The 27193-nt window shown below is 29.1% G+C and overlaps 1 protein-coding gene across 1 annotated transcript in view; it reads left to right on the forward strand.

Moving 5' to 3' along the window:
- LOC103579059 (probable G-protein coupled receptor Mth-like 1) overlaps positions 1-27193 on the forward strand; it is a 214261-nt gene that overhangs the window by 45799 nt on the left and 141269 nt on the right. Inside the window, exon 3 of the mRNA XM_014445134.2 lies at positions 23466-23701. Within this exon, the coding sequence (XP_014300620.1) occupies positions 23466-23701 (236 nt within the window). The remainder of the gene's footprint in view (positions 1-23465; positions 23702-27193) is intronic.

The raw sequence follows: 27193 nt of genomic DNA on the forward strand, positions 1-27193 counted from the left end.
AATTTCCTCGATAACGAGTGGTTGTTTATCATTCATCATCTCAACCCAAATTGGAGTACGCGGGAACGAATGCACTGCTGAGAATCGCGATTTTTCTTTTGTCTTAGCGTGCGACCTATCGGATGGCTCGAACGCGCGTTTGGTTTCCTCTAGTAGCACGGCGGCCTCATGTAATACCGATAAGAGGTCATCATAAGAGTTCACTGACCTAGAGAATACTAAGGTGGAGAGATTTCTAGGTAAGTGATTACGAATACACGTAACCTGTTCCGATTCAGGGGGTGGGTTACGCATCTCACTATATTTTTGTTGAACTCTAAAAGTGAAATCAGTTGACGATTCACCGGATTCTGGTCTCAACTGACCAATTTCCATCAATAACTGAGTGTCCGTCTTTTGTGAGCCAAATGCTCTTAAAAATTCCCGTTTAAAATGGTCATAATCAGACCAATGTCTGCTGTACACGTCGTACCAGTTAGTAACTTTTCCAGTAAAAACATACCCAAGAATTTTCACGAAATCCGTTATGAGCCAACCCTCGCGAAACGCCATGGCTTCAAATGAAGCCAAGAAACTATTGGCTGATAAATCGCCTTGCGGAAAACGTACTGGCCACGCTCTGACAATTTCTCTTATATCGCGCCATTTACGTAGCGAAACCGCCGCAGCATTAGGTATTACCAAATTATTTGCTCCAGGTTGCTCATAATATTCTTGGTGATTTTCTTGACCATTATTATTCCGGTATCCGGCGTAATTCCCATTGAAATTATTATTATTAACGGCGAATGAATTTTCCCGTAATATTTCCAAATTATTATTGTAATTATTATTTATTGGTAGGTTATTATTTAAATTATTATTTTGAATTACGCTGGGATTAATAGTAGAGTGATTATTATTATTATTGTTTAAATTATTATTAAGATTATTGTTATTGACACCGGCTATATTGTTGTGGACATTATTTCTTTCACTGGTACTTGATTGTAAATTTACCGGGAGGGCTGACGTCGTAGCAGCCCTATTATTGTAATTCGAGTGACCTGTACTACACTCCCCGTCGCCAAAACTGTGAGTTACCTCGCAAACAGTTTGTGTAATTGTCTGTACAGGCACTTGCGGATTGTTCACCGGTTGCGCGCTCATAGCTAAGGTCAGATTTTGTAGACAATTTAAAATCTGAGCCAGGACAGCTTGAGTTGTCGCTTGATCAGCCTGTGCGGAAACTGGAACAGTGCCAGGAGGAAAAACGGATCCCGCATAAGGCTGGACTTGATGTGAAAGTACCGGTGGGGGATTCTCTATGAATACTTCGTCCATAGACTCCCGTAAATTATTATTATTATTTATTGAATTTAGATTTAATTGTCCATTTGAATTTGTGGCCGATGGGTCGCTCGTTTGAATCGACCCAGATGAAGTAGTTACAATAACTGGAGTAGTGGTGACGGTAGTTGGTATTGTCGTGGTAGTAGTCGGTATCGTGGTGGTCACTGTCGTGACCATAGACGTGGTAGTTGCTACCGTGTTCCCCAAGCTGCGCCTTACTGGCGGTCTAACTTGCTGTGGGGTGTCTGAAGTCACGATCAGGTTAGGTATACCGGGTAACGGATTAGGATTCGACATCGTCGAGCTCGCTGACGAAATCGTAGTACTTGATGTTATTGTGCACGTAGTCGAGGGTGGTGAATGCACTACCCTGTTCTGATTCCTACCGTTAGAGGAACTAATGCCTTCGAAGATTATTTCTTCACTTTCCCGCCTACTTGATTGTTGAACCGAATGTTTAGAGTTTTGGCGCGTCACTGGTCGAGGGTTACTCATACTATGATTATTGGGACTTAATTTTAATTTATTTTAACTGAAAAGACAAGCAGTTTACGAGCCCCAATAATATAAAATTTAATTACCGGTAGCTAGTTCAAATAACTTAAAATATTTCAATTGTCAATTATTAAAATTAAAATCTGTTTATTTGTTACCAGATTAAGGATTTATTTCAATTACTAGGTGACGACAGTTATGGCTCAGTAATCCCTAACAATGACAGTGTTTGTAAATTAAATTAAATTTATTCTACATTAACTATAATGGTTTAAGTAATAAACCACAAGTCTATTGAAATTTGATTTTGTTTAAAATTAATACAAAAGGAATTCTTGTCAATGGCTAAAATTTTAAGCCACAGATTTTATTTTATTTAATAACTGATAATTTTAAATTTTACTTCCGACTCTTAAAACTTTAAGCCCTGAATTCTATTTTAAACGATAAAGATTTTAGCTATTTATTTTAATTTGTTTAGCTGAAAGATTTACCCAGACTTAAGTCTAGTGAGTAAATTATTTTAAAATTTGAATATAATATTATTTTTATCGAACAATTTTATTGCAATGACTCATTCACTTAATGAATTTTTCTCAAACTTATTTTAATAATCCAAACGGTGGTTTATATTAAACCAAAGTAATTAAAATTAACCGTATTTATTTTATTAGAAATTTAACTTGTAATTTTACTGCAGAATTTATTTTTATTACTTTGTTTAAATTTATTATTTAACAACGAAAACAATTACTGTCACTGTTAGTTATAAAATATAAATTTTATTTACTGACATAATTTATTTCATTTAATTTATTTATTCAGAGAATTTTAAAGAAACAACAAGCGATTTTATTTTATGTTTCTTTCTCTGAGCTTAGTAACGTACCTATTGTTTGTACTACGAGTAACGCGTACGAACAGCGCGTAAGCCGATGACCTTGTCTTGGTCTTCACGGGCCCACCGTAATTTATCGATTTTTTCACTACCACGATTTCAATTTTTGATTTTATTTTTCACTTGATATTTTATATATTAAAATTTAAGCATTTTACTCGCTATTTAGCCAGTTAATATTTAAAACAAATTATTATAATTTTTATAAATTTAGTTTAAATAATTTTGGGCAACCAATATATATATAATTTAGCACAGTATCAATACGATTTATAATACCAGTATTTCTCTCTTCAACGGTAAAATATTTAATTAATTTTAATTTTTTTAAATTTTCCAAATTTAATTTTAGTTTATCACCAGGTCTAGAATTTTCCAAAACGAGGAAACCGAGTTGGGCGCCAAATATAGCGGTGACCTTGGCTACTTCTTGTCCAGTAGCCACTAACCACAGTTAAATAATTTCCCCGATTCAATAATGAATTATTAATAATAAATATAAATTTTAATTCTGATGTTGCTGGTTCTGAACGCGGGAAATAGATCTCAGGGATGGGTCGACTCGTTTTGACCGGACACGCGGCTGAAATTTAACTTATTCTAAAGACACTGGTGATGAGAGTAAATTTCTTTGAGACTTAATTCAATTATTATATATAATGAATTTTTATTTAACCAAGTCCCAAATATTTACAAAATTTCCCCTTTACTTATAAAATAATAAGTGTCCAGCGACAGCAAAAATAAATTTATTTACACGTAATTATTTAATGGACACGTGGTAATAAATTAAATAATTATTTAAAGTAAAATATTACGTTGAAGAGAGAGAGAGTATAATAATATATTTTAGAAAATTTATTATAAATCTTATCTGATTTAGTACAGACGACATACAGGTGGAATCGGGCGTCGATTCATCCTTGATTGCCGCCGTTGATACTGGAAGTTCTTGGGCTGCTGGCTGACCGGAACTTGGCGCTGGACACTCTTACTAATCACTTAGGCAAAAGGAAACTCCACGAAATATTTGGTTTCGTAAACCACTTGTATCGGAACTAATCACTAGGAAGAATTTAATAATTTTATAGATTGACTTCAGCGTGGCTAACCAGCCGAACACTTGAACTTCAGTATCGTCTCTTGATCCTTGAACTTAAGTGTCGCTTGAATCGATCGCCTGCACTTAAATCGATTGCCTGCACTTGAATGTCGGACTAAATGACTAGATATATCAAACTAATAGACTAGATATCGTTAGGCCGACTCAAATAAATTGTTATGAGTCCTGGTGCTAGAGTGGGACCTCGCTAAGCGTCCTCAGTCCACTCTAGCTGATGGCCAGGGCCTAAGTCCTCGAGCAAGTGTTTGCTGGCCCTTTTATATCTTAATTTTTGGAGGGGTGGAACTACCCCTTCTTCTAAGACTTCTAAGACTTTTTTAACTTCCCGCTAAGAAAATCGACGATTTTAAAAAATTTCGGGAAGTTATTGTTTTCACCCTGATCTTTGAAAATCTAGTTTTAATCAGATGTCGACGTTTTGAGGTCCTAGGAAGCTATTCTGACTATTTTCAGAATGATGTCCGAGTGTGTGTATGTATGTGTGTGTGTATGCGTGTGTTTGTGTGTGTGTGTGTGTATGTATGTATGTAAACTCTTTGTAACTTTTTAACTAATAAATCGATTTGGATGGTTAAGGTGGCAATCGAAAGAGCTTGTTGGCCGTCAACTTTCCTGACAATTTCAGATCATTTGATCGAATAGAATCGAAAATATTTGCGAATTACGAAAAAAAAAAAAATTTTTTTTTTAGTTTTTTATTAATTTCTCAGAAACGACTCATACGATCGACTTCAAAATCTAATCAGCTCTAGTTCTCAATAAACCGCGTCGATTGCCACTTCAAACATCAAAATCGGATAATTCGTTCAAGAGTTTTCGCGGGAGAAAGAAATGGTGAAAAATGGTTTTTTCTAAATATTTTTGAAACGACCGACGCGATCGATTTCAAATTTTAATCAGCTCTAGAATTCAATAAAACGCGCCGATTGCCGCCTTAGAGATCTCAATCGGTTAATTTGTTCGAGAGATATCGCGGGAGAAAGAAATGGTGGATAATGGTTTTTTCCAAATATTTTCGAAATGACTGACCCGATTAATTCCAAATTCTTAACTTCCCGCTAAGAAAATCGACGATTTTCAAAAATTTCGGGAAGTTATTGTTTTCACCCCGATTTTCGAAAATCGAGTTTTCATCAGATGTCGACGTTTTGAGGTCCTAGGAAGCTATTCTGACTATTTTCAGAATGATGTCCGAGTGTGTGTATGTGTGTGTGTGTGTGTGTGTGTGTGTGTGTGTGTGTATGTATGTAAACTCTTTGTAACTTTTGAACTAATGAATTGATTTGGATGGTTGAGGTGGCAATCGAAAGAGCTTGTTAGACTTCAACTTTCCTAAAAATTTCAGATTATTTGATCAAATAGACTCGAAAATATTTGCGAATTACGAAAAAAAAAAAATTTTTTTTTTAGTTTTTTATTGATTTCTCAAAAACGACTTATACGATCGACTTCAAAATCTAATTAGCTCTAGTACTCAATAAAACGCGTCGATTGCCACATCAAACATCAAAATCGGATAATTCGTTCGAGAGTTATCGCGGGAGAAAGAAATGGTGAAAAATGGTTTTTTCTAAATATTTTCAAAACGACTGACGCGATCGATTTCAAATTTTAATCAGCTCTAGAACTCAATAAAACGCGCCGATTGCCGCCTTAGAGATCTCAATCGGTTAATTTGTTCGAGAGATATCGCGGGAGAAAGAAATGGTGGATAATGGTTTTTTCCAAATATTTTCGAAATGACTGACCCGATTAATTCCAAATTCTTAACTTCCCGCTAAGAAAATCGACGATTTTCAAAAATTTCGGGAAGTTATTGTTTTCACCCCGATTTTCGAAAATCGAGTTTTCATCAGATGTCGACGTTTTGAGGTCCTAGGAAGCTATTCTGACTATTTTCAGAATGATGTCCGAGTGTGTGTATGTGTGTGTGTGTGTGTGTGTGTGTGTGTGTGTGTGTGTGTGTGTGTGTGTGTGTGTGTGTGTGTGTGTGTATGTATGTAAACTCTTTGTAACTTTTGAACTAATGAATTGATTTGGATGGTTGAGGTGGCAATCGAAAGAGCTTGTTAGACTTCAACTTTCCTAAAAATTTCAGATTATTTGATCAAATAGACTCGAAAATATTTGCGAATTACGAAAAAAAAAAAATTTTTTTTTTAGTTTTTTATTGATTTCTCAAAAACGACTTATACGATCGACTTCAAAATCTAATTAGCTCTAGTACTCAATAAAACGCGTCGATTGCCACATCAAACATCAAAATCGGATAATTCGTTCGAGAGTTATCGCGGGAGAAAGAAATGGTGAAAAATGGTTTTTTCTAAATATTTTCAAAACGACTGACGCGATCGATTTCAAATTTTAATCAGCTCTAGAACTCAATAAAACGCGACGATTGCAACGTCAACTATCAAAATCGATTGATAAGTTCAAAAGATATCGGCGTTGAAAAGTTAAAAAAATAACATTTTATGTTATCTGTTCCGGATAAATCAAAATATAACGCACTAAAATGTGCCTGATATCATACCAACTCATCTTTTTTATGGTTTCTTTTGATCATATAATGTCATTGAACTTGGTTTTTAGTTTAAATCATATTATCAACAAAAAAATCGATAAAACGTAGTTTTTAATATTTTTATCGGATATTTCATATTTTATTGTTTCTTACATGAGTCAAAATTTATTTAAATCTTGATTTTGATCCCCGACATTGATTTCTGCCTCAATACACTTATTTTACTCAACAAAATCAGGAACTAAATTTTAAAAACCGCTTCATTGATGATTTTCGATTCTTAAATTTTCAAACTTCAGCATAACAGGTAACTTGTTAGAGCTTGAAAAGATCAGAAAAAAACAATTGCCTGTGATAGCATTTTCGAGCTCAAAGAGCTCGAAAATATATCTACACTAATGTTTTCGAGCTCTTTGAGGTCGAAAACAGCGGGAAGTTTTGGGGCTGGCCCGCAGGGTCAACCGACAGACCGATTTTTTTTTTAAGTATTTTGAAAGTATTTCAAAAACGACTTGATGAATCAATTCAAAAATCTGATCAGTTATAGAACTCAATAAAACATGTCGATTGTCGCCTTGAACGTCTTAATCGGTTTATTCGTTCGAGAGATATCGTTTGAAAAAAAATCGTAAAAATTTCTTTCGAAAATAAAGGCATACAAAAGTATTTTCGAGCTCGAAGAGAAAATGTATCTACAACAATTTTCTGAGCTCAAGGAGCTCGAAATAGGCGGGAAGTTTTGGGGCTGGCCTGCAGGGTCAACCGACAGACCGATTTTTTTTTTCTAACAGCCTTTTAATTCCAACTACTGTATTTTTTCGCTATTGGAAACAATTTCTAGTAATTTTCTTTCCTCTTGGTTTTTTTTTTTAATTTTTCTTCATATCGACTCCTTGCGTTTTTGACTGATTGAATTAAAGCTTTTGAAATTTCGATGTTTTCGATTGCTACACGGAAAATAATATGTAGTATCATTTGCTACAAGGTTGCAGTAAATGTGTTTGTAGTTAAAAATACCACATAAATGATAAAAGTTACTCAATATGCGACAAATTTTACTAAGTTAATAAGTTGAATTTACTCCTATCCTGCGGTTAATTCTACTGCACACTGCAGTAACAAATACTCCAGGCGGGAGTTGAGAGTACTACAGAAGGAGCACTTCCCGCTATTTCGCCATTTTGAGGTTAATCTGTTGTGTATATTCAATTATTAAAACGTCTCATAAATAATCATCTGACTTTTTTAAAACCCAACAATTAACAATTTTTAACTTTTTTTTTTATTCTGCTTGTTCTTACGGCGCATTTATAATAAAAAATGTCATGAGAAAAAAAATAAAGATTTCGATAGCTTTTTTGCCTTTAAAAGTTGAAAAAAAAATTGTCTTTCATGTTTTCGGATAAAATTTCTATTTTATCTTTTTTGATAATATTGATGTATTTCTTTTTTTTGAAGTACATAAAACAATGAACAATTAAAAAGAAAAATTGATCAATTTGATAAAAAAAAAATTGAACATGGTCCAGCATGGGTGGACCCTATTTGTAAATAATTACCATGTTTAGTATATACAAATAACTCAATAAGTGATTTTTAAAAATAGTTTATAAAAATTTTAGGTTATATACCGTTTATTTTTACGTAACCGCATATCGAGTAAATTGCACTACAATTGGAGTTACAAATATCGCATGCTGTGACATATCTTACTTTTTTCGATAGTTGACGCTTAACTTTCATAGTGTAGTAAATCTAACCACGATTTGGAGTTGTCTCATGTCATACTACAGCCTGTGGTAAATAGAACTCCAGTTATTGTTGCCATTACTGCAATTTATTTTCCGTGTATAATGGTTAGTTTGTCAAAAATTAATCTTTGAGCAATCAATGAATCTTCTTGAAGATTTTCTATTAAACAATCTTTGTTGATAGAAAATCCGCGTTCAAGTGACGAATTGCCGTGAAAAAATGTAAAAATTATTTTCACACAGTTGATTAACTCTTTGTATAAATTTAGAGTAGTCATAATATTATTAAACCAGAAATGATCTAATTTCTTATCATCTGACTTTAAATAATTTTTTATTTCTTCTTGAAACGGCGTACTTTGATATAACTTTCTATATTAACTCTGTATTTTATCAGCATTAATACCAGTTATCCAATTATGTGTTAATAAAATATCTAGTGTAATAGATAAACGCTTAAGCCCAATATCTAAATTTTTTGCTACTCTTGGATCGAAACAAGATATGCCTTTTACTAACTTATAATTTACTGGAGATTTTTCCAGTATTTTTTCACATAATGCAGCATATGCTAGACGACACTCTTTCTTAAATTCTAAAATATCACGTTCTTTAAAATTTTGACATTCTTTAATAGCTCTTTTTGTTGCACAGCCAACGATAATTTCTTCATAAGAAACCAGATTTTCTGAGATTTTCAAGTCTATGGATTTAATATTTTGAGAGTCAAGGATATCTGTCTTCACATAATTTTGCATTATATTTCGCAACAATGAAATAGTACACTCATACAGAAGTGGTGCTAAACAGTCATTTGATTGAAATTGGACCAAAAATAGTTCAACAAGTGAAGCGACATATTGAAAAAAAAGTTAGTTTTGCTTTTAAAAACTTGTCATTAATTGCACTGGCGACTATTGTATAACTATCACATTTCGGTTATTTTTTATTATTTTTACACCTTCTATATATTTGGTAATATGAGGTAAAATTTCTAATGCTCTAGAACTCACAGCTACATTCTCAACCCATCGAATATCACAAAACTTTTTAGGAAATACGTTTGATTGCGAATAAAAAGTGTAATCTGCTCGACGTGCAGCTACATGTTTAAACAAATTATATAAAGATCGAAGAAAAAATACAACACCGCAATTTGTCGCTTTCATTCCTGCTCTGAAAGCATTATGCCCTGTATGAAGTCCACAACTACCTAGATCCAAAAATAGAAGTATTAGGATCCCCATCATCTTTAAGATACGACTTTAAATTATTGAAAAATTTTTTGTTAACATTAGGACAATCCCTAGATACTTGCAGAATTTTTTTAGTATCTAATCCTTCAATTCCAGTCAGAAACGCTTTCAAAATATCATCTGCACGTGAATGTCCAATAAATATAGAATTAAAATAATGAGTACAGATTTCATTTTTTGTTGTATTCCAAAACCGGACATTAGTGTCCATCTGTCCACGTTGTACAACTTTGTTTAAAGACTCGTCGAACCCAACTGCATAAAAGTCAGACTGTTGTACTTTTTGTAATAGTTCTAATTTATAAAATGGTGCAATTCCATATGATATAACATATGCCATTTTTGTCCGTTGTTACTACGTTGAAGCAGCAATAGTTGAATCAGGAAACATTTTTTTAAACAAAGAAACGCTTGTTGCACTTGCCCGTACCGATTGATGATTGAGAACTTGTTGTAAACACCAGAGAATTTCAGCTTTAATAATATCACCTTTTGAAATAAATTTATCCAGAGTTGATTTTGCTTGTGGTTTACTAGTTACAAATAAACTATTGTTATTTGCGTAGGCATTATTATTATTATTATTATTATTATTATTATTATTATTATTATTATTATTATTATTATTATTATTATTATTATTATTATTATTATTATTATTATTATTATTATTATTATTATTATTATTATTATTATTATTATTATTATTATTATTATTATTATTATTATTATTATTATTATTATTATTATTATTATTATTATTATTATTATTATTATTATTATTATTATTATTATTATTATTATTATTATTATTATTATTATTATTATTATTATTATTATTATTATTATTATTATTATTATTATTATTATTATTATTATTATTATTATTATTATTATTATTATTATTATTATTATTATTATTATTATTATTATTATTATTATTATTATTATTATTATTATTATTATTATTATTATTATTATTATTATTATTATTATTATTATTATTATTATTATTATTATTATTATTATTATTATTATTATTATTATTATTATTATTATTATTATTATTATTATTATTATTATTATTATTATTATTATTATTATTATTATTATTATTATTATTATTATTATTATTATTATTATTATTATTATTATTATTATTATTATTATTATTATTATTATTATTATTATTATTATTATTATTATTATTATTATTATTATTATTATTATTATTATTATTATTATTATTATTATTATTATTATTATTATTATTATTATTATTATTATTATTATTATTATTATTATTATTATTATTATTATTATTATTATTATTATTATTATTATTATTATTATTATTATTATTATTATTATTATTATTATTATTATTATTATTATTATTATTATTATTATTATTATTATTATTATTATTATTATTATTATTATTATTATTATTATTATTATTATTATTATTATTATTATTATTATTATTATTATTATTATTATTATTATTATTATTATTATTATTATTATTATTATTATTATTATTATTATTATTATTATTATTATTATTATTATTATTATTATTATTATTATTATTATTATTATTATTATTATTATTATTATTATTATTATTATTATTATTATTATTATTATTATTATTATTATTATTATTATTATTATTATTATTATTATTATTATTATTATTATTATTATTATTATTATTATTATTATTATTATTATTATTATTATTATTATTATTATTATTATTATTATTATTATTATTATTATTATTATTATTATTATTATTATTATTATTATTATTATTATTATTATTATTATTATTATTATTATTATTATTATTATTATTATTATTATTATTATTATTATTATTATTATTATTATTATTATTATTATTATTATTATTATTATTATTATTATTATTATTATTATTATTATTATTATTATTATTATTATTATTATTATTATTATTATTATTATTATTATTATTATTATTATTATTATTATTATTATTATTATTATTATTATTATTATTATTATTATTATTATTATTATTATTATTATTATTATTATTATTATTATTATTATTATTATTATTATTATTATTATTATTATTATTATTATTATTATTATTATTATTATTATTATTATTATTATTATTATTATTATTATTATTATTATTATTATTATTATTATTATTATTATTATTATTATTATTATTATTATTATTATTATTATTATTATTATTATTATTATTATTATTATTATTATTATTATTATTATTATTATTATTATTATTATTATTATTATTATTATTATTATTATTATTATTATTATTATTATTATTATTATTATTATTATTATTATTATTATTATTATTATTATTATTATTATTATTATTATTATTATTATTATTATTATTATTATTATTATTATTATTATTATTATTATTATTATTATTATTATTATTATTATTATTATTATTATTATTATTATTATTATTATTATTATTATTATTATTATTATTATTATTATTATTATTATTATTATTATTATTATTATTATTATTATTATTATTATTATTATTATTATTATTATTGGAATTAGCATGATCACCATGTTGACTCTGATCATTATTATTGTTTATTTCATTAGTATTTACTCGTTGATTAGATTTAGACTGTAATAATACATTAGCTGTGGAATTGATTATTTTTATATTAATTTGCTGCAGGGATAGAGTATTTAAATTAATTGAGCCAGCTTTATCTGTTTTTCTTGATTGATGTTTGTTTCCATTTGCATGGCTTAATAGAGCTTGTCGACCCATGTTGCTGAGAGATAATGATCTCAAGCAAAATTTACAGTAAGCAGAGTTGTTGTTGTTGTCATCTTTCTTTAACCATGATGAAAAAATTTCATCTTGATGCCATGCTGAATTGAATATGGTTTTTTTTGTGGCGCTATGTTCTATAGGTTAATAAGTAATGAGAAATTAAAAATAATGGGACAATAAAATATAATTTCGTTGTTTCTACTGAAAATATATATATATATATATGTATATATATATATATATATATATACTTACTATGGTAAATTTTTTAATTTTACATATTTAATTTTATTGTAGAACGCTAAAAAATTCTAAGGCTTTTTGACGACAAAGTTTTATTTTAATTTTTAACTTAAGAGAACGGTTAAGTCAATTCAAGATCAAGTACAGATAGTTATCGATGTATAGTATAATTCTATAAATCAGTAACGCGAGTAGTATAGAATTAATAATAATATTTAATCTGCATCTCAAGATGGTATTACAATCGCATTCACGCCACGCCACTTTTCGAATAGTTTTGACAGAAAACAAAATTTTTCGGAATTTTTCGGTCAAAAAAAAAGAAAGTGAAAATTTTTCCAGTTTCGTAACAAAATTCCCTGACAATACCCTGACTTTTTCAGTATATTTACAATTCCCTGACATTTTCAGGTTTTCAAGGTTTTCCAGAAATGTGGCCACCATGTTCAACAATGAAACAATGTAACTTTAACATAGTCATTGAGTTAAATTCAATGCTAGACGTGTGTTACATTAACATTCAATTTCAGTCAAAATAATTATTTATTTGCGTTGAATTTTCAACCAAATACTTGATTTCATTTGACACATAGTAGTTTGTTAAAACTACATTTAAAAACATGTAGATTTAACATACTTTTTAAGTTAAATTTAACACAACAAGTTTGTTGGGCTTACACAAAAAAAATGTTAAATTTACAAAATTTTTGTGTTAATCTATTCAACACTAAGCTTGTGTTATTGTTTGACTCAAGTATAATATGGTAATTAACACAAAAAGTTGAGTGGATCGTTTGGAACATGTGATTTGTGTTAAATTTAACACAAATTTCTCAACTGTGTACGCTCACGCTTAAGGCATGCAAAACGGGAGTGCTATAGTATATGCCTGCTTAATTTGATTATTTAAATTAGTTCTCACAACTAAAATGGATAAAGTTTTATAATTTTATGACGAACAATTAAGGCAAAAGACTCAGATATTGACCCTGGCTCAGTTTCTGACCTTTTGGACTTTTTTCTAACTTACTCCAAAAACTATAACTTTGATAAGAAAATCAATTTTTCCTTAATTTACTGTCATTTATTCTGAGCCTAATTAATGGCAATTGAAAAAAAAGGAAAATATTAACTGGATAAAAAAATGTATTTTCGCCATAAGTGGCTGAGGAAGCCATTTTTTAAGCAGAGTCTGAATAGTTCACGTTAGGAGGTATGACGATTATATCTGTGCAATAATTCATGCATAATTGTCTATATATGATCAGATCCAAAAATCGGTCAGGTCTGATCATACATAACTTGATCTGTTTATTTATGAACAGATATGATCAGATCTATTTATACATGATCATATATAATCATCTATATATAATTGGATCTAAAAATTAACCAGATTTGATTATATACAATCATATATGATGATTATATATTGAGACAAATCGCTTTCCTTTTCGCGATTTTTACCAGCAGCCACCAGAATTCGCGGGTTTAACCCTGGCTTAGGCTGGCCTCTAACAAATTTTTATTTTACTTGGACAGAGCAGTGGGCTGGGGTTCTTGCAAAGCAAAGACCCGCACTTATTCTAACATGGCAACGTATGTAAAATTCACTAACTTACCTCACGGCTTATGACTTATCGATAGATTTCTTATTGTTGACGAACTTATCAATTAACTTATCAACATTCTCACTTAATTAATGATACTTTTATTAAACTATTGAAGGATCTTACCAGTAAAATAGGATATGAATAAGATGAACAAATAGTAGGTAAAATGAATGATTAACAATATGTGCAAGTTTATTGCCAATTATAATAATAAAAATTACTTACAAGAAAATGCAAGCGCAGGATGTAATGTAGAGAGATGTGTAGCACAGTATAAATTTATATTACGAGGATCTCGCCAATACGTACAGTGATAGTTACTTAAACTAACTTTACTTATAGAAATTAATAACTAAACAATAAAATATAATTGCAAGATAATTGCCAGGAATGTACAGAATATTGCAAGTTAATTGCCTGAATTATAATTAGGTTTTGCAAGTAAATTGCCGGAAGTAATACTGAATAATTTATATAAGAACGTCTGTACGCTAATTGATCCAGGATCGAAGTCTTTTACTCATGATTGAGGGTCTGGGACTTGCCTCTGAACTCTGTCCCCACTTCACCCTTACGGTCATGCGTCAACGTGAAAATTAGTCATGTGACCACGGCACTATGACTTGTGTAGTTTCAGACGACAAGAAGACGGGGAAAAATGGGAACCGCAAGGCTGAGGACGACGAAGACAATTCACATTGTCTTAATATATATGATTATAATCATTATAACAGGGATAATTTAAAATAAATTAATTTTATTTGTAAATTAGTAATTAAATTTGAATTTGATTCGACTGCGCTCTCGGCCCACGCATTTCCGTTGTCCCCACGCCGTCGACGGTCGATAAAATGGGACTCTATTAATTCATTGGTACGCTTGGCCGTGCGACGAATGGGTATCCTACGGGGCCCCGAGTCCCGCCGTTTCTAGAAATTAAAATTTGGAAAAGGTCTGGATGGTACGAACCTGACATAAGATTGAGAGTGGGGGAGCTGCCAGCTTCGCGGCGCGCCGAGAGGCACAAGAGACGCACTCACTGCCGAGAGCGGCGAATAATCACTTGCCACAGTAGTCCGCTATTTTCTATCTCTAATCAAAAAAAAAAAGAAAAAAAAAATTTGAATAAAACTAAATTTCAAAATTTATGGTGAGTCGTGGGACCCCATAAAAATACATTGTCGTCACAAGTGAGTTTTGGCATTAATTTGAAAAAAGGATCATACAACAAAGATTCACGGTGAGTCGAAAAGACCCCGTGCTTTGGTACGTCTCGAGTTAACCGGTGAGTCTAACTCTGACCCCGAATTCCTTTTAACAAATCCACGCTGTGGTTATTGTAAAACTTTATATAAAAGATTGCGCGGAGTTTCGCAACCGCGTAATTAATAAGAAAAAATTTTTTACAAATTGGCAGCAGGAGAAAGAACGTGGAAAAAATAGCGTCAGCCAGCTCGGGTGGTGTTCCTCCTCCCACCACATGGCGTCGGCAGTAACACCATTGGAAACATCAGTAAATCTATGAAGACCATCTTAAAAGATGTATTCCTTTTATTTTTTTTTCAATAGTTAATATTTATTTATATTGAATATTTTATAAATAAGTGAGGTAAAAATTTATCGGTTTTCGCGGCGTGGGTTCGAGAGCGTTTGTTCGCCATTTTGTATAAGTGTCTGGACTTGTTTTTATCAGGTAGTGAAATATTAGAAAATTTTTCAGTTGAGTCTAGCGACCATTGATTAATTAGTTAATAATTAAAAATCGTGATATTTAAATTTAATTAAATTTAGCCGGTATTCTTCTGGAAGTACTGAGTCCTACCGACCGTTCTCTAGAAGGTGCTGGAACCTTAGTTTCGAAAGTGACCTTGGTGCTGAGTCTCACCGACCGCATCACTGGGAACTTTGTGGGAAAATTTATTAGGATAAAATTTAAATAAAATAAAACCCAGGGAATAAAGACAGCCCAGAACTTCAGGCGTAATTAAGACTTTAAAATTGCGGATAATGTATATGCGAGCGTGAACTGAAATAATTTTTTTCCTCGCCAGCAAAATTGTTGTATATTAAGGGGATAATAATTGCTATTATAATTAAAGAAATTTGTATATAAAAAAAAAAAAGAAAGAAAAATTGTTATTATACTTAAAGAAATTTTATATTAAATTTAAAACTAAGTAAAAATTTGAAATACGTAAATATTGTCGGAAAATCAAAATTTTATAATAAACTAAAAAGTATATCCGTTGACACAGAAATATTATAAATAAACTTTAGATATTTTATTAAAATTATGTTTACTAAAATAATTATTCTCAATCGATTAATGATGCTGAGTCTTACCGACCGCTCATTAAGTGATCGATTCTGCAATAATAAGAACCTAACTCTGCAGTTGTGTGGTCCAGCCACGATAAGGAAATTTTCGAACTCGTCCTTGAGATTTTCATTTCTCTCTGCTTTGTTTTGCCTTGCACACGATACTGAGAGGTCGTGCAACTTACTCTCAGTGGCACCCTTAGAACTTTTGAGTCCAAATTATGACCTCGTAAGCCTCGTCGTCAAGACCACGGAAGTCGAGGGGTACCCGGTTATATCATGCCGATTATATATACCCTCGCGGACCTGGAATCACTGTAAAATCACAGTGAGATTATAGTAAAAACATTATGAGACCATGATGAAATTACAGTGAAATCACCGTGATTTTGTGCCATTCGGTCACTGTAGTTTTATGGTTATCTCACAGTGATTCGATAGCGGTTTCACAGTGATCTCATTATGTTATCACAGTAGATTCATAGTTACCTCACAGTGGTATTGCAGTGATTTTAGTGTGGTACCACAGCCAATTCACAGTGAATCCACAGTGAATTTTCAGTAAACTTACAGTAAATTCACAGTGAATATACAGTAAATTTACAATGAATATATAGTGAATTCACAGTGAATTTCCTATGAACTTGTAGTAAATCCACTGTGAATTTACTGTAAGTTTACTGAAAATTCACTGTGGAAAAAAAATACAAAAAAATTATTAAAACCTACCATCATTCTTTTTTCAAATAAAAAAAAAAAAACAAAAATTTTCAATGACTACCATTTTTTATTTTTTTTTTGTCATTCTATAATATCCAACTTTAAAGCTTTTTGCAATTTTTTCCATTAAACTTATTTCTCAAAACACATCTTGAAAATTTTTAAGTGTTCAGAGAACTTTGAAATAAAAAAAAAAGAATACAAACAAAAATTAAAAATGGCCATCATGACACAAATATTCAGTGTATTTAAAAAAAGTACATAAAAAAGTTGAAGAATGTTTGAACAACTTTTTTTTTGCTATTCTAAAATCACCATAAAACTAGAGGCAAATCATCATAAATTTTCTGTGGAATCATGGTGAAATCACCATTAATTTACTGTGAAATTATGATGAAATCACCATTAATTTACTGTAGAATCATGGGGAAATCACCATTAATTTACTGCGAAATCACGGTGAAATCGTCATTAATTCACTGCGAAATCATTGTGAAAACACTATTGATTTACTGTGAAATCACCATTACTTTACTGTGAAATAATTGTGAAATCAGCATTAATTTACTGTGAAATCATGATGAAATCACCATAAATTTACTGTAAACTCGCCGTAAAATCACAGTGAAATTACTACTAAATCACAATGACAAAATGGCACAAAATCACTGTGAATTCACTATGAAATTACCGTAAATACACCGTCAAATTACGGTGAAAGTGAATTCACTGTGATTTCACTGTGATTTCACAGTGATTCCAAGTCCGCGAGGGTAATCATGCATGAACGAATATAGTCATTTTTAGAATCTCATTTAGAATATCTTTGAATTATTAATTAAGTAATTTAATTAGGATTTATTGTCTTCATCAATATAAATGTCGGTTAAATTTAAATAAAAAAAAAAAAAAAAATACTATCCGTTGACCAGTACTTTATTACGAGGTCACCCGTCCAATCAATATCCTACGCCGATGCTGCTTAACTTTGGTGATTCCTAGATTAAAGTCTGATCATCTAGTCTGTTATGAACTTACAATAAAGAAAAGTTTATGGTATTACTTAACCCAAATAATCAAGTCGATACATCTTATGTAAATAATGCACCTAATAATGAATTTGATTTTGTACATAAGTTACAATTGAATTCATTAGATACATATAATCATATTTGTTTAGCTATAAACTTATAAATATTCGTATATAAATCGATATCGATTAATATTTTTAAATGGCTGCGGAAACCTTTGAACATTTTTTAAGTATTGGGGATTGAAGTTTGTTTCATAGTTGTTAAAATAAAGATTTATTAACATTGACATTATTTTTATATAGACCTATATATTATCAAATCTGATTATGTATAGACACATATGATTATATATGGAGTTATGACAACCAGGTATGATCATATCTAATTATATATAGACTCATATATAATCAGATCTGATCAGATCTAATTACATATACTTATATATAATCAGATTTGATCATATATATACTTATAATGGGCTTAGAACGGATAGGTATGATCAGATCTAATTATGTATATATATATACTCATATATGACCCCATATATAATCATGCATGATTATATATAACTTCATATATGAGTATATATAATCATATATGATCATACATATGAACATACGCTACAGGAAAAAATTAAAGGATCAAAAAAAAATTCCAAATTTTTGGGTGATTTTCAACAGGCCGTAACTTCGAGAGAAATGGTCGTACAAGGAAGAAAAAAAAAGGAAATTGTAGCTCTGAGTGTCTACTTTATGGATTAAAAATATAAAATTTTGTAGCGTCAGCGGTTTTTGAGTAATCTTAGAAAAACCAGCGACAAAAAACTTTTCAAATTTTTTTTATTTTTTTTTATTTTTTGGTCTACGGACATGGAAAAAATATGTTTCGCTCGACCACTATAAGGATCGGATACGTTCGTTATTCAACTTTAATTTCATTTTTTATGGACCTTGATATCTCCACTTCTCGCCGAGATATCGGTCTTCAAATGGAAGAGGATCCTTGTATCTCTGATTATCGATATCTCAGAAATCAATGATCGCACCGAAAGTTAATGGTGGGTTTCAAAAACTTGAATAAATTTCCTTCAAGGATGAGTCATTGCTCATTCGAAAAAAAAAACTTTTTCTTATTGTCACATGAATTTAAAAATGCAACAAAAAAAGGGATTTTGGTGGTTTTTTGGAATATCCAGCGCTGAAACGAAAATATTGTGGAAATCGATAATGTTGTGTGCATTTTACAGTTTAATAAGCCCACAAAAACCTTACAAAGAGCCAGATTAGTCCAACCAGCCGTTTTTTTGATTCATTCAATCAAATTTTTGAAAATATTAAAGGATCACGTTTTTTGATGTTAAAAGCTTATAATCTCTAACAAAATGAGAAAACAAATTTTTTTTTAAGCTTTGTACACATTTTTATTGTAGACAGTGCGTAATGTTTTAAAAAAGAAAAAATTAAAAAAAAAAAAAAATCGGGCGTCGGTTGGCCCTGCGGGCCAGCCCCAAAACTTTCCGCTGTTTTCGAGCTTAAGAAACTCGAAAATATTAATGCGCTTATATTTTCGAGCTTTTCGAGCTCGAAAATTTTATTGCATGTGATTGTTTTTTTATGAGCTTTTCAAACTCTAACAAGTTACGCTTTATGCTAAAGTTTAAAAGTTTAACCCTTCGTTCATCTCGCTATGAGCGCAGCGCCGCAATTTTTATTAAAAGATTATTTGAAAAAAATATATATTTTCTAATCTTTTGAAATTTTAAGAGTTCTTCTACCATACTTTTTAGTATCGAATCAATCAATGATAATTATTTTTCCGATATTTTAAATATTTAAAAATTATTTTTTTTGGTTGGAAAACCTGAGAAACGCGGTGATGTGCCGTTGACGCGAGTGAACTCGGACGTTGAATTTGTTCGGATCTCTGCGCAGTGTTGCCAGTTACCACCAGTGGCTCGTTTCCAGCTCTTTTAATTCATCTCTTTCATTTGTATTTTTATTAATATTATATTTTTATTATATTTTTTATTTAATACAAAATTTTTATTTTAATAAAAAAATTCTAAAAATAATTACAATTGTCTACTCGTATAAGCTTGTGTGATTTAAATTTAAAAAAATCATAATTATGATACTTGGCAACACCGCAATATTAAATACATTGCGGTGGAACGCCGCGGCGCGATGGACGGAGGGTTAAGAATCGAAAATCATTAATGAACAAGAGGTTTTTAAATTTTAATTTCCGATTATGTTCAATAAACTAAATGTATTGAGGCAAAAATCAATGTCAGTGATCGAAATTGAGATTTAAATGAGTTTCGGCTTAGGTCAGAGCAATAATATATAAAATATCCGAGAATATGATTAAAAACTGTGTTTTTTCGATTTTTTTGTTTATAATAAGGTTTAAACTAAAAAACAAGTTTGATGGTATTATATGATGATCAAAAGAGACCATAAAGAAGAAAAGTTTGTAAGATTTTAGACACATTTTAGTACAGTACATTTTGATTTATCTAAAAAAAATAACATAGAATGTTATTTTTTTAACGTTTCAACGCTGATATCTTTTGAACTATTCAACCGATTTTGACGTTCGAGGTGGCAAAAGGTGCGTTTTATTAAATTCTAGAGCTGACTAGAATTTGAAAACGATCGATTCAGGCGTCTTAAAGATATTTGAAAAAAACCTTTTTTTTCCATTTCTTTCTCCAACAATATCTCTCGAACAAATTAACCGATTGAGATGGTTATGGCGATATTCGACGCGTTTTATTGAGTTTCTAGAGCTGATTAGGTTTTAAAGTCGATCGTTCAATTCGTTTCAGAGAAATCAATGAAAAACTAAAAAAAAATTTTTTTTTTTTCGTAATTCGCCAATATTTTCGAGTCTACTTGATCAAATGATCTGAAATTTTCAGGACACCTGATCGCCAACAAGTTTTTTCGATTTCCGCCTTAAACATCCAAATCGATTCATTAGTTAAAAAGTTATAGACCATTCACACACACACACACACACACACACACACACACACACACACACACACACACACACTTGGACTTCATTCTGAAAATAGTCAGAATAGCTTCCAAGGACCTTAAAACGTCGACATGTGATGAAAACTCGATTTTCGAAAATTGGGATGAAAACAATAACTTCCCGAAATTTTTGAAAATCATCGATTTTCTAAGCGGGAAGTGAAAAAAATTTTTTTTTTTAATTTAATGAACGAGATCAGTAAAATCACGTATGCAGCGGCGGAAAAGTGTTAAAAATGATTGGGCGTTAGTTTTTTAAATTTCCTAAAGTTATTCCGAAAACCATTTTTTTGAAAAATTTTTTTTTTTTTTTGGAAAAAAAAAACTTTTTTCTCTTTTGAAAATTTAGGTACTGTCTAAGAAAACTATCGACAAAACTCAGAAAAAAAATTTGTTTTTTCTGAATTTGTTAGAGATTATAAGCTTTTAAAATCAAAAAACGTGATCCTTTCATTTTTTTAAAAATTTGATTAAGTAAATCAAAAAAAAGGGCTGGTTGGATTAATCTGGCTCTTTGTGGACATATTGAACTGTAAAATGCACACCTAACATTATCGATTTCAACAATATTTTCGTTTCAGCGTTTGATTTTCCAAAAAACCACCAAAAGCCCTTTTTTTGTTGCGTTTTTAAATTTATGTGACGAATTACGGTAAATTACCGTACTTTACCGCAAAATATCGTAATTTACGGTAGATTACCGTAATCTACGGCAGGTTGCCGTAAATTCTCGTATTTTACGGTAATTCTTCTGAATACCGTAAATTACCGCAAATTTGCGGTCAATTACGGCAATTCTTCTGAAAGCCGTAAATTACGGTACTTCACGGTAAGTTACGGTAAACTACGGTAATGTACCGTAATTCGGATCTGCTAGGGTATTCATATTTTAAATATTGAAAAACTCTGTTTTTGTTATAATAAATATTTAATTTATTAATCTAAATTATAATTTTAGTTTATTCAAACTTGGTAAGTATTTCATAACCTAATCATGGTTTATGTAATTTGAGGGTCAGAAGCTAGGCCACTGTGAGGGTCAGAAACTGCGACTTAAAGAATTCTGAGGGTCAGAAACTGGATTTTTGAATGTTAATTTTTAAAACGTCAATTTAAATTATTAATTCAATTGAAATACTTATTTTACGTGCATGATTTTATTTGAAAAATCCTAAACTAGTCGATAAAATTATTATTTTTTTCATCAAGTTAAATCTTACATTAATTATTATAGTATAACCTCAACCGGCATTCTTAAAAGATCAGAAACTGAGCCCCTTACCTTAATTATCTTTTGACTAAAAAAGGAATTTTCTAGAAATTTCTTTTTTTAACAAAGTTTTTAAAAATTGAAGCTAAATACCGTTTGGTCTACGGAATAGAGATACCGTAGTCTCGCGCCATGACACTTCACACATATACATGTGTTTGATTTGGACGTGTACTTGGCGCGAGATACTACCGTGTCTCCTGATAAATCTTACCAAAAACAATTTCTCTGTGTAAAGTTGCGCCAAGTACACGTTTAAAATTTTTTAAAAGAAAGAAAAAATTATTTTCTACAAAAAAAAAGTATATTGTGTGACAAGGGATGAAACAAGACTATTTCAGACTAGGGTGAGGTTGACTGCCCGAGCCGCAGGCGAGGGCTGACATCACCCGCAGTCTGAAATCGTGTTTTATTCTGAGTAACACATTATATTTTTCATGATTACCTGTATCGGAAATTCAAGATTGAGTGTCAGCAGCCAGTAAGAAACAAGTTAATTTCAAGCCGATGATGCGAAGAACTGTTAGAGAATGAGAAATATGTGATTTACAGTCACTTATTTAATAGTAAATAATACAAAAATATCATTTGCACTTATTTTTTAGTAATTTTATTTGGTTAATTAAAACTGTCACTTAAAAAATGAAATAAGTAACTGAAGTGACAAGTAAACAAATGAGAGTAATAAGGCTGCAAATGAACATTAAATATATCTCGCACAGGGCAGAAACAATTGTGTTTCTTCCCAAGGGAAGCTTGTTTCGACGGGCTGTAAAGACACTGAAACTTCAAGTTTCGATGCTGGTATCTTGAAAAATAATTTTTTGTTTCTTTTAAAAAATTTTAAACGTGTACTTGGCGTGACTTTATACAGAGAATTTGTTATTGGTAGGATATTACGTTACAAAACTGATGTCCAAATCAAAACTCTCTCATTTGGTTTAATAATTCACTATGTTGTATATATTAATCAATTTAATATTTTTTAGGACCTCCAACCAAGGAACGGATATTAGGTTCACGATGTATTCAATCAGTTTCATTATAAGCGCGATTTTTCTCGCCATCACTTTAGCTACTGGTTGGCTTCTTCCTACCTCACATCATGTTTTGCATTGGAAATGTCAGACTCATCATGTTTTGTGTCTCATGCTAGGCGATATACTTATGGCAATTATACAACTTTCTGGAGATTCTTTGCAAGGTGGCACTTGTAAATTACTTGGTAAGTTTAATTCTCATTTTCGTGATTTTTTATGCTTATTAGCTGCAATATTAAAATAAATGATTAAAGCAGGTCTCTCCACTCTTCTAAAACTTACTCAAATTGATTTTGGCTTCAGTCAAATTTAACAAGTAAAGTTAGTTTCATAAATGAATTCTTAGATCTTGAAAAGACTGTGGCACGTATCTGGATTTAGATGATTTAATTTTCTCTCATGTTGCACGTAATGATTTTCATCATATTTGTTCAGCATATCGGCGCAAAAGATTTGAATTACTGTTTTGTTGAGCAATGGCAATATAATTTTCACTTCAGTAAAACAAATGAAATAAAGCTGTTCATGCATCAACTTTTTCCGAAAATATTGTAAAAATCGAAATTTTTCGATGCAAATATTATGAAAAATAGTACGTCCACTAAAGAGAAAATTAAAATTTACCAATCCACATACTTGCCACGTTCGCTATGGGCTCGTTAGTATTTCACAAAACTACATAAATTTTCCCAAAATTTCAATAGATTTTGTAATGTTTCATGAAATTTGACAAAACGACGAGAATTTTCATAAAATCATTTCGTTACTAACAGAAATTTTAGTAAAATAACATCAGATTTCTAATAAATGTACACGGAAAAAAGAAAAATGTAATAGTTACAGAATAAACTGTAAAAATCAGCCCGTCATATTAAAAATTACAAAAGTTAAATTGTATACTGTAATTTTTAAATTTTATCCTATAAAAAATTAGTTGCAAATTAAGCAGTAATATTTACAGTTTGAAAATGTAAATCGTACACAACAAAATGTGAAATAATTACTACCTTTTGCTCACAGAAAGTTTGTTTCTTTAAAACTCATTTATTCCTCTTCAAATTGTAAAAAGTACAGTTTAGCCGTTGTGTAAAATTTAAAGTATCAAATAAGAAAATTTGTTGGGTGGTTCGAGAAAATTTATAGTATGGACATTCACTCATGAACCTTAATGTAGAAAATGGAACTATCACATCTCACACTGTAATTTTTAAAATTTCTTTGTCAAGTATCATCAATGCCTTAGCAATCACGAACTTGTAATATTAAAAAATTTAAAAATAAAATGAAAATTCAGTAAATATTTTTGAAATAGTATATGTGAGTGCACGTTGCATTTAGCCAAGACCCATGCCTCAATATTAGAGGTTATAGTAATCAGAGTCCTCTGTTTCACGGGTGTCTCATGTAAAGTTATTATTCCACGTAGTGTCATCTAGTACAGTGCAAAGTCTTCCAATATTGCGAATTTTGATAGTTAAATGATTATTTTTGGTAAGTACCCGATGAAAAAAGATTTTATACAACTGTATAAAACTATATATAAATTGGATAGAAAAAATGGTCCTATCCATTTGTATACAATCGTACATAATTATATCTTATTTGTATATAATTTTGATATAATCACATAATGTTTTCGTATAGATTATATATAATTATATACAATTCTATATAATTGTATACAAATATATACATTTGTATATAATTTTATTATTGTTTTTTGCATTTTCATATAGATCTATATTCGATTGTGTATAATTGTATATAACTATATAAAAATTTTATGTAATTATGCATGACCTCTATCCAATTATATATAATTCATATATAACAATTTACAGATCTATAAAATCTTTTTTCATTGGGTAAATAAATTTTTTATACAATTCGCTTGTTTATTAATTAATAATTTTATTTTTGTTTTCTTAATTTATATTGATTTTAATTGTTGTCAATTCAAAAAGAAATTTGATAGTGTGGTAATAATTTATTTCTTTTATTTTTGGTTACCATAGGTTATCCTCATCTATTTTCTCAATTGAAATTAATTATCAAGGGTGATATTGAATCGTGTCACTATTTAAACTCGATTATTGAAAAAAATAAACACAAATATTACTAACTGAAAATGTAAAATTTACAGTTTATAGTGGCAATATCGTTATTTTAAGAAACAAGTTTTAACAATTTTAACGCAAAAACTTGATGAGAAAAACTGTAAGTTTTGGAGCATATGAATGATACTTTGATAATTTTCAACAAATATTACAGTGTGAGAAAGTAAACTTAATCCATTTTCAAACTATAATATTTCATACTTAAAATGTAAAATTCACTGCGCGGGGCCAAACTGTAACTTTTACAGTTTCGTTTATGAAGCGCTGCGTTACTATTTGAAAATGTAATAAATGCTCGTTTCAACAACAATTCTTCCTGTTTTCTTTTTTCCGTGTACCAAGAACTATTCGGCGTAATAAAATTATAACAGCTAAGTGTGATCGTGAGATTATGGGTAATTATTTCCTCGCCAGAAAATATTTTAAAAATAAAGAATGTGATAATTCAAATAAATTAATATGAAACAAATTAAATAACTATATAAAATACAAAGGATTAACTAAATTTTAAGATAAAAGTAATGACATTAAAATGGTTCGGACATCAAGAGGATTTATTATTGTTAAAGTCATTTAGTATTAATTTTAAACATGTTTGTTGCCACATAAGTTATATAAATACATTTAAATAGATTTTGTTAAATATTGCTTATATGCATATCCAAAAAATTAAGGAAACAAGAAAATTTTATAAATTTTTTATTGATTTTTGAAAGGCTGTATTTTCGTAAAAAATAATCGTATGGAAAAAATCAAAAAAGCGAATTGAAGCTTGAAATCTCTAGTTTGAAGATCTTTCAGCAAAATGTTTTTTTTTAACCACGGTTTTTGCAGAATCGTGAGAAATATCTGAAGACAAATAAACTAAAAAACCATAAAAAGTCATGTCCCTGAAGTTCCGAACGTTCGTGCAACGAAAAATATATTTTTTTTTTTAAAGATACTTTTATAATTAGAACAATCTGGATTTTTGTGTAGAGTGATTTTTTGAGACCCCACACAAGTACAAAAAGTTTCAATCCAATATGGCCGCCGGAACGACCCTCGACGACCTACTCTTATCACTTATATATTTTTAAAAATCGCGATTTAAATTAGAACAATCTGGATTTTTGAGTAGAGTGTTTTATCGAGACCCCACACAAGTTCAAAAATTCTGGGTTTTTTTGTGGAGTGTCTTTTTAGCCCCTAGAACAACCCAGAAAAAATTCATTTGATTTCATCCCCGGAATACCCTGAGAAAACCACCCCCAAGTTAAAATATTTTTTTTTAAATAGTCATATGCGTAATACCCCGCTGGATTTTTTGAGGGGTGTTTATTTAACTCCTAGAATAATCCAGAAAAAATTCATCCACATACATCCCCCGAATTCAACTCCAAGATATTGCGTGTGCGCTATTCCCTTTAAACCGTTGTCGAAGAGAAATGGGGTAAATAATAATGTGAGACAAATAATAATAATAGTAAGCGGCCGTTCAGATACTCGAACTAATTTAGTTTTTCTTCTTTTTTGTCATTTATTCTTTTTATTTTTTTGACTCGATTAGCTTTCAAAAAA

This window comes from Microplitis demolitor, chromosome 5, assembly GCF_026212275.2.
Source record: "Microplitis demolitor isolate Queensland-Clemson2020A chromosome 5, iyMicDemo2.1a, whole genome shotgun sequence".
NCBI classification, from domain to species: domain Eukaryota; kingdom Metazoa; phylum Arthropoda; class Insecta; order Hymenoptera; family Braconidae; genus Microplitis; species Microplitis demolitor.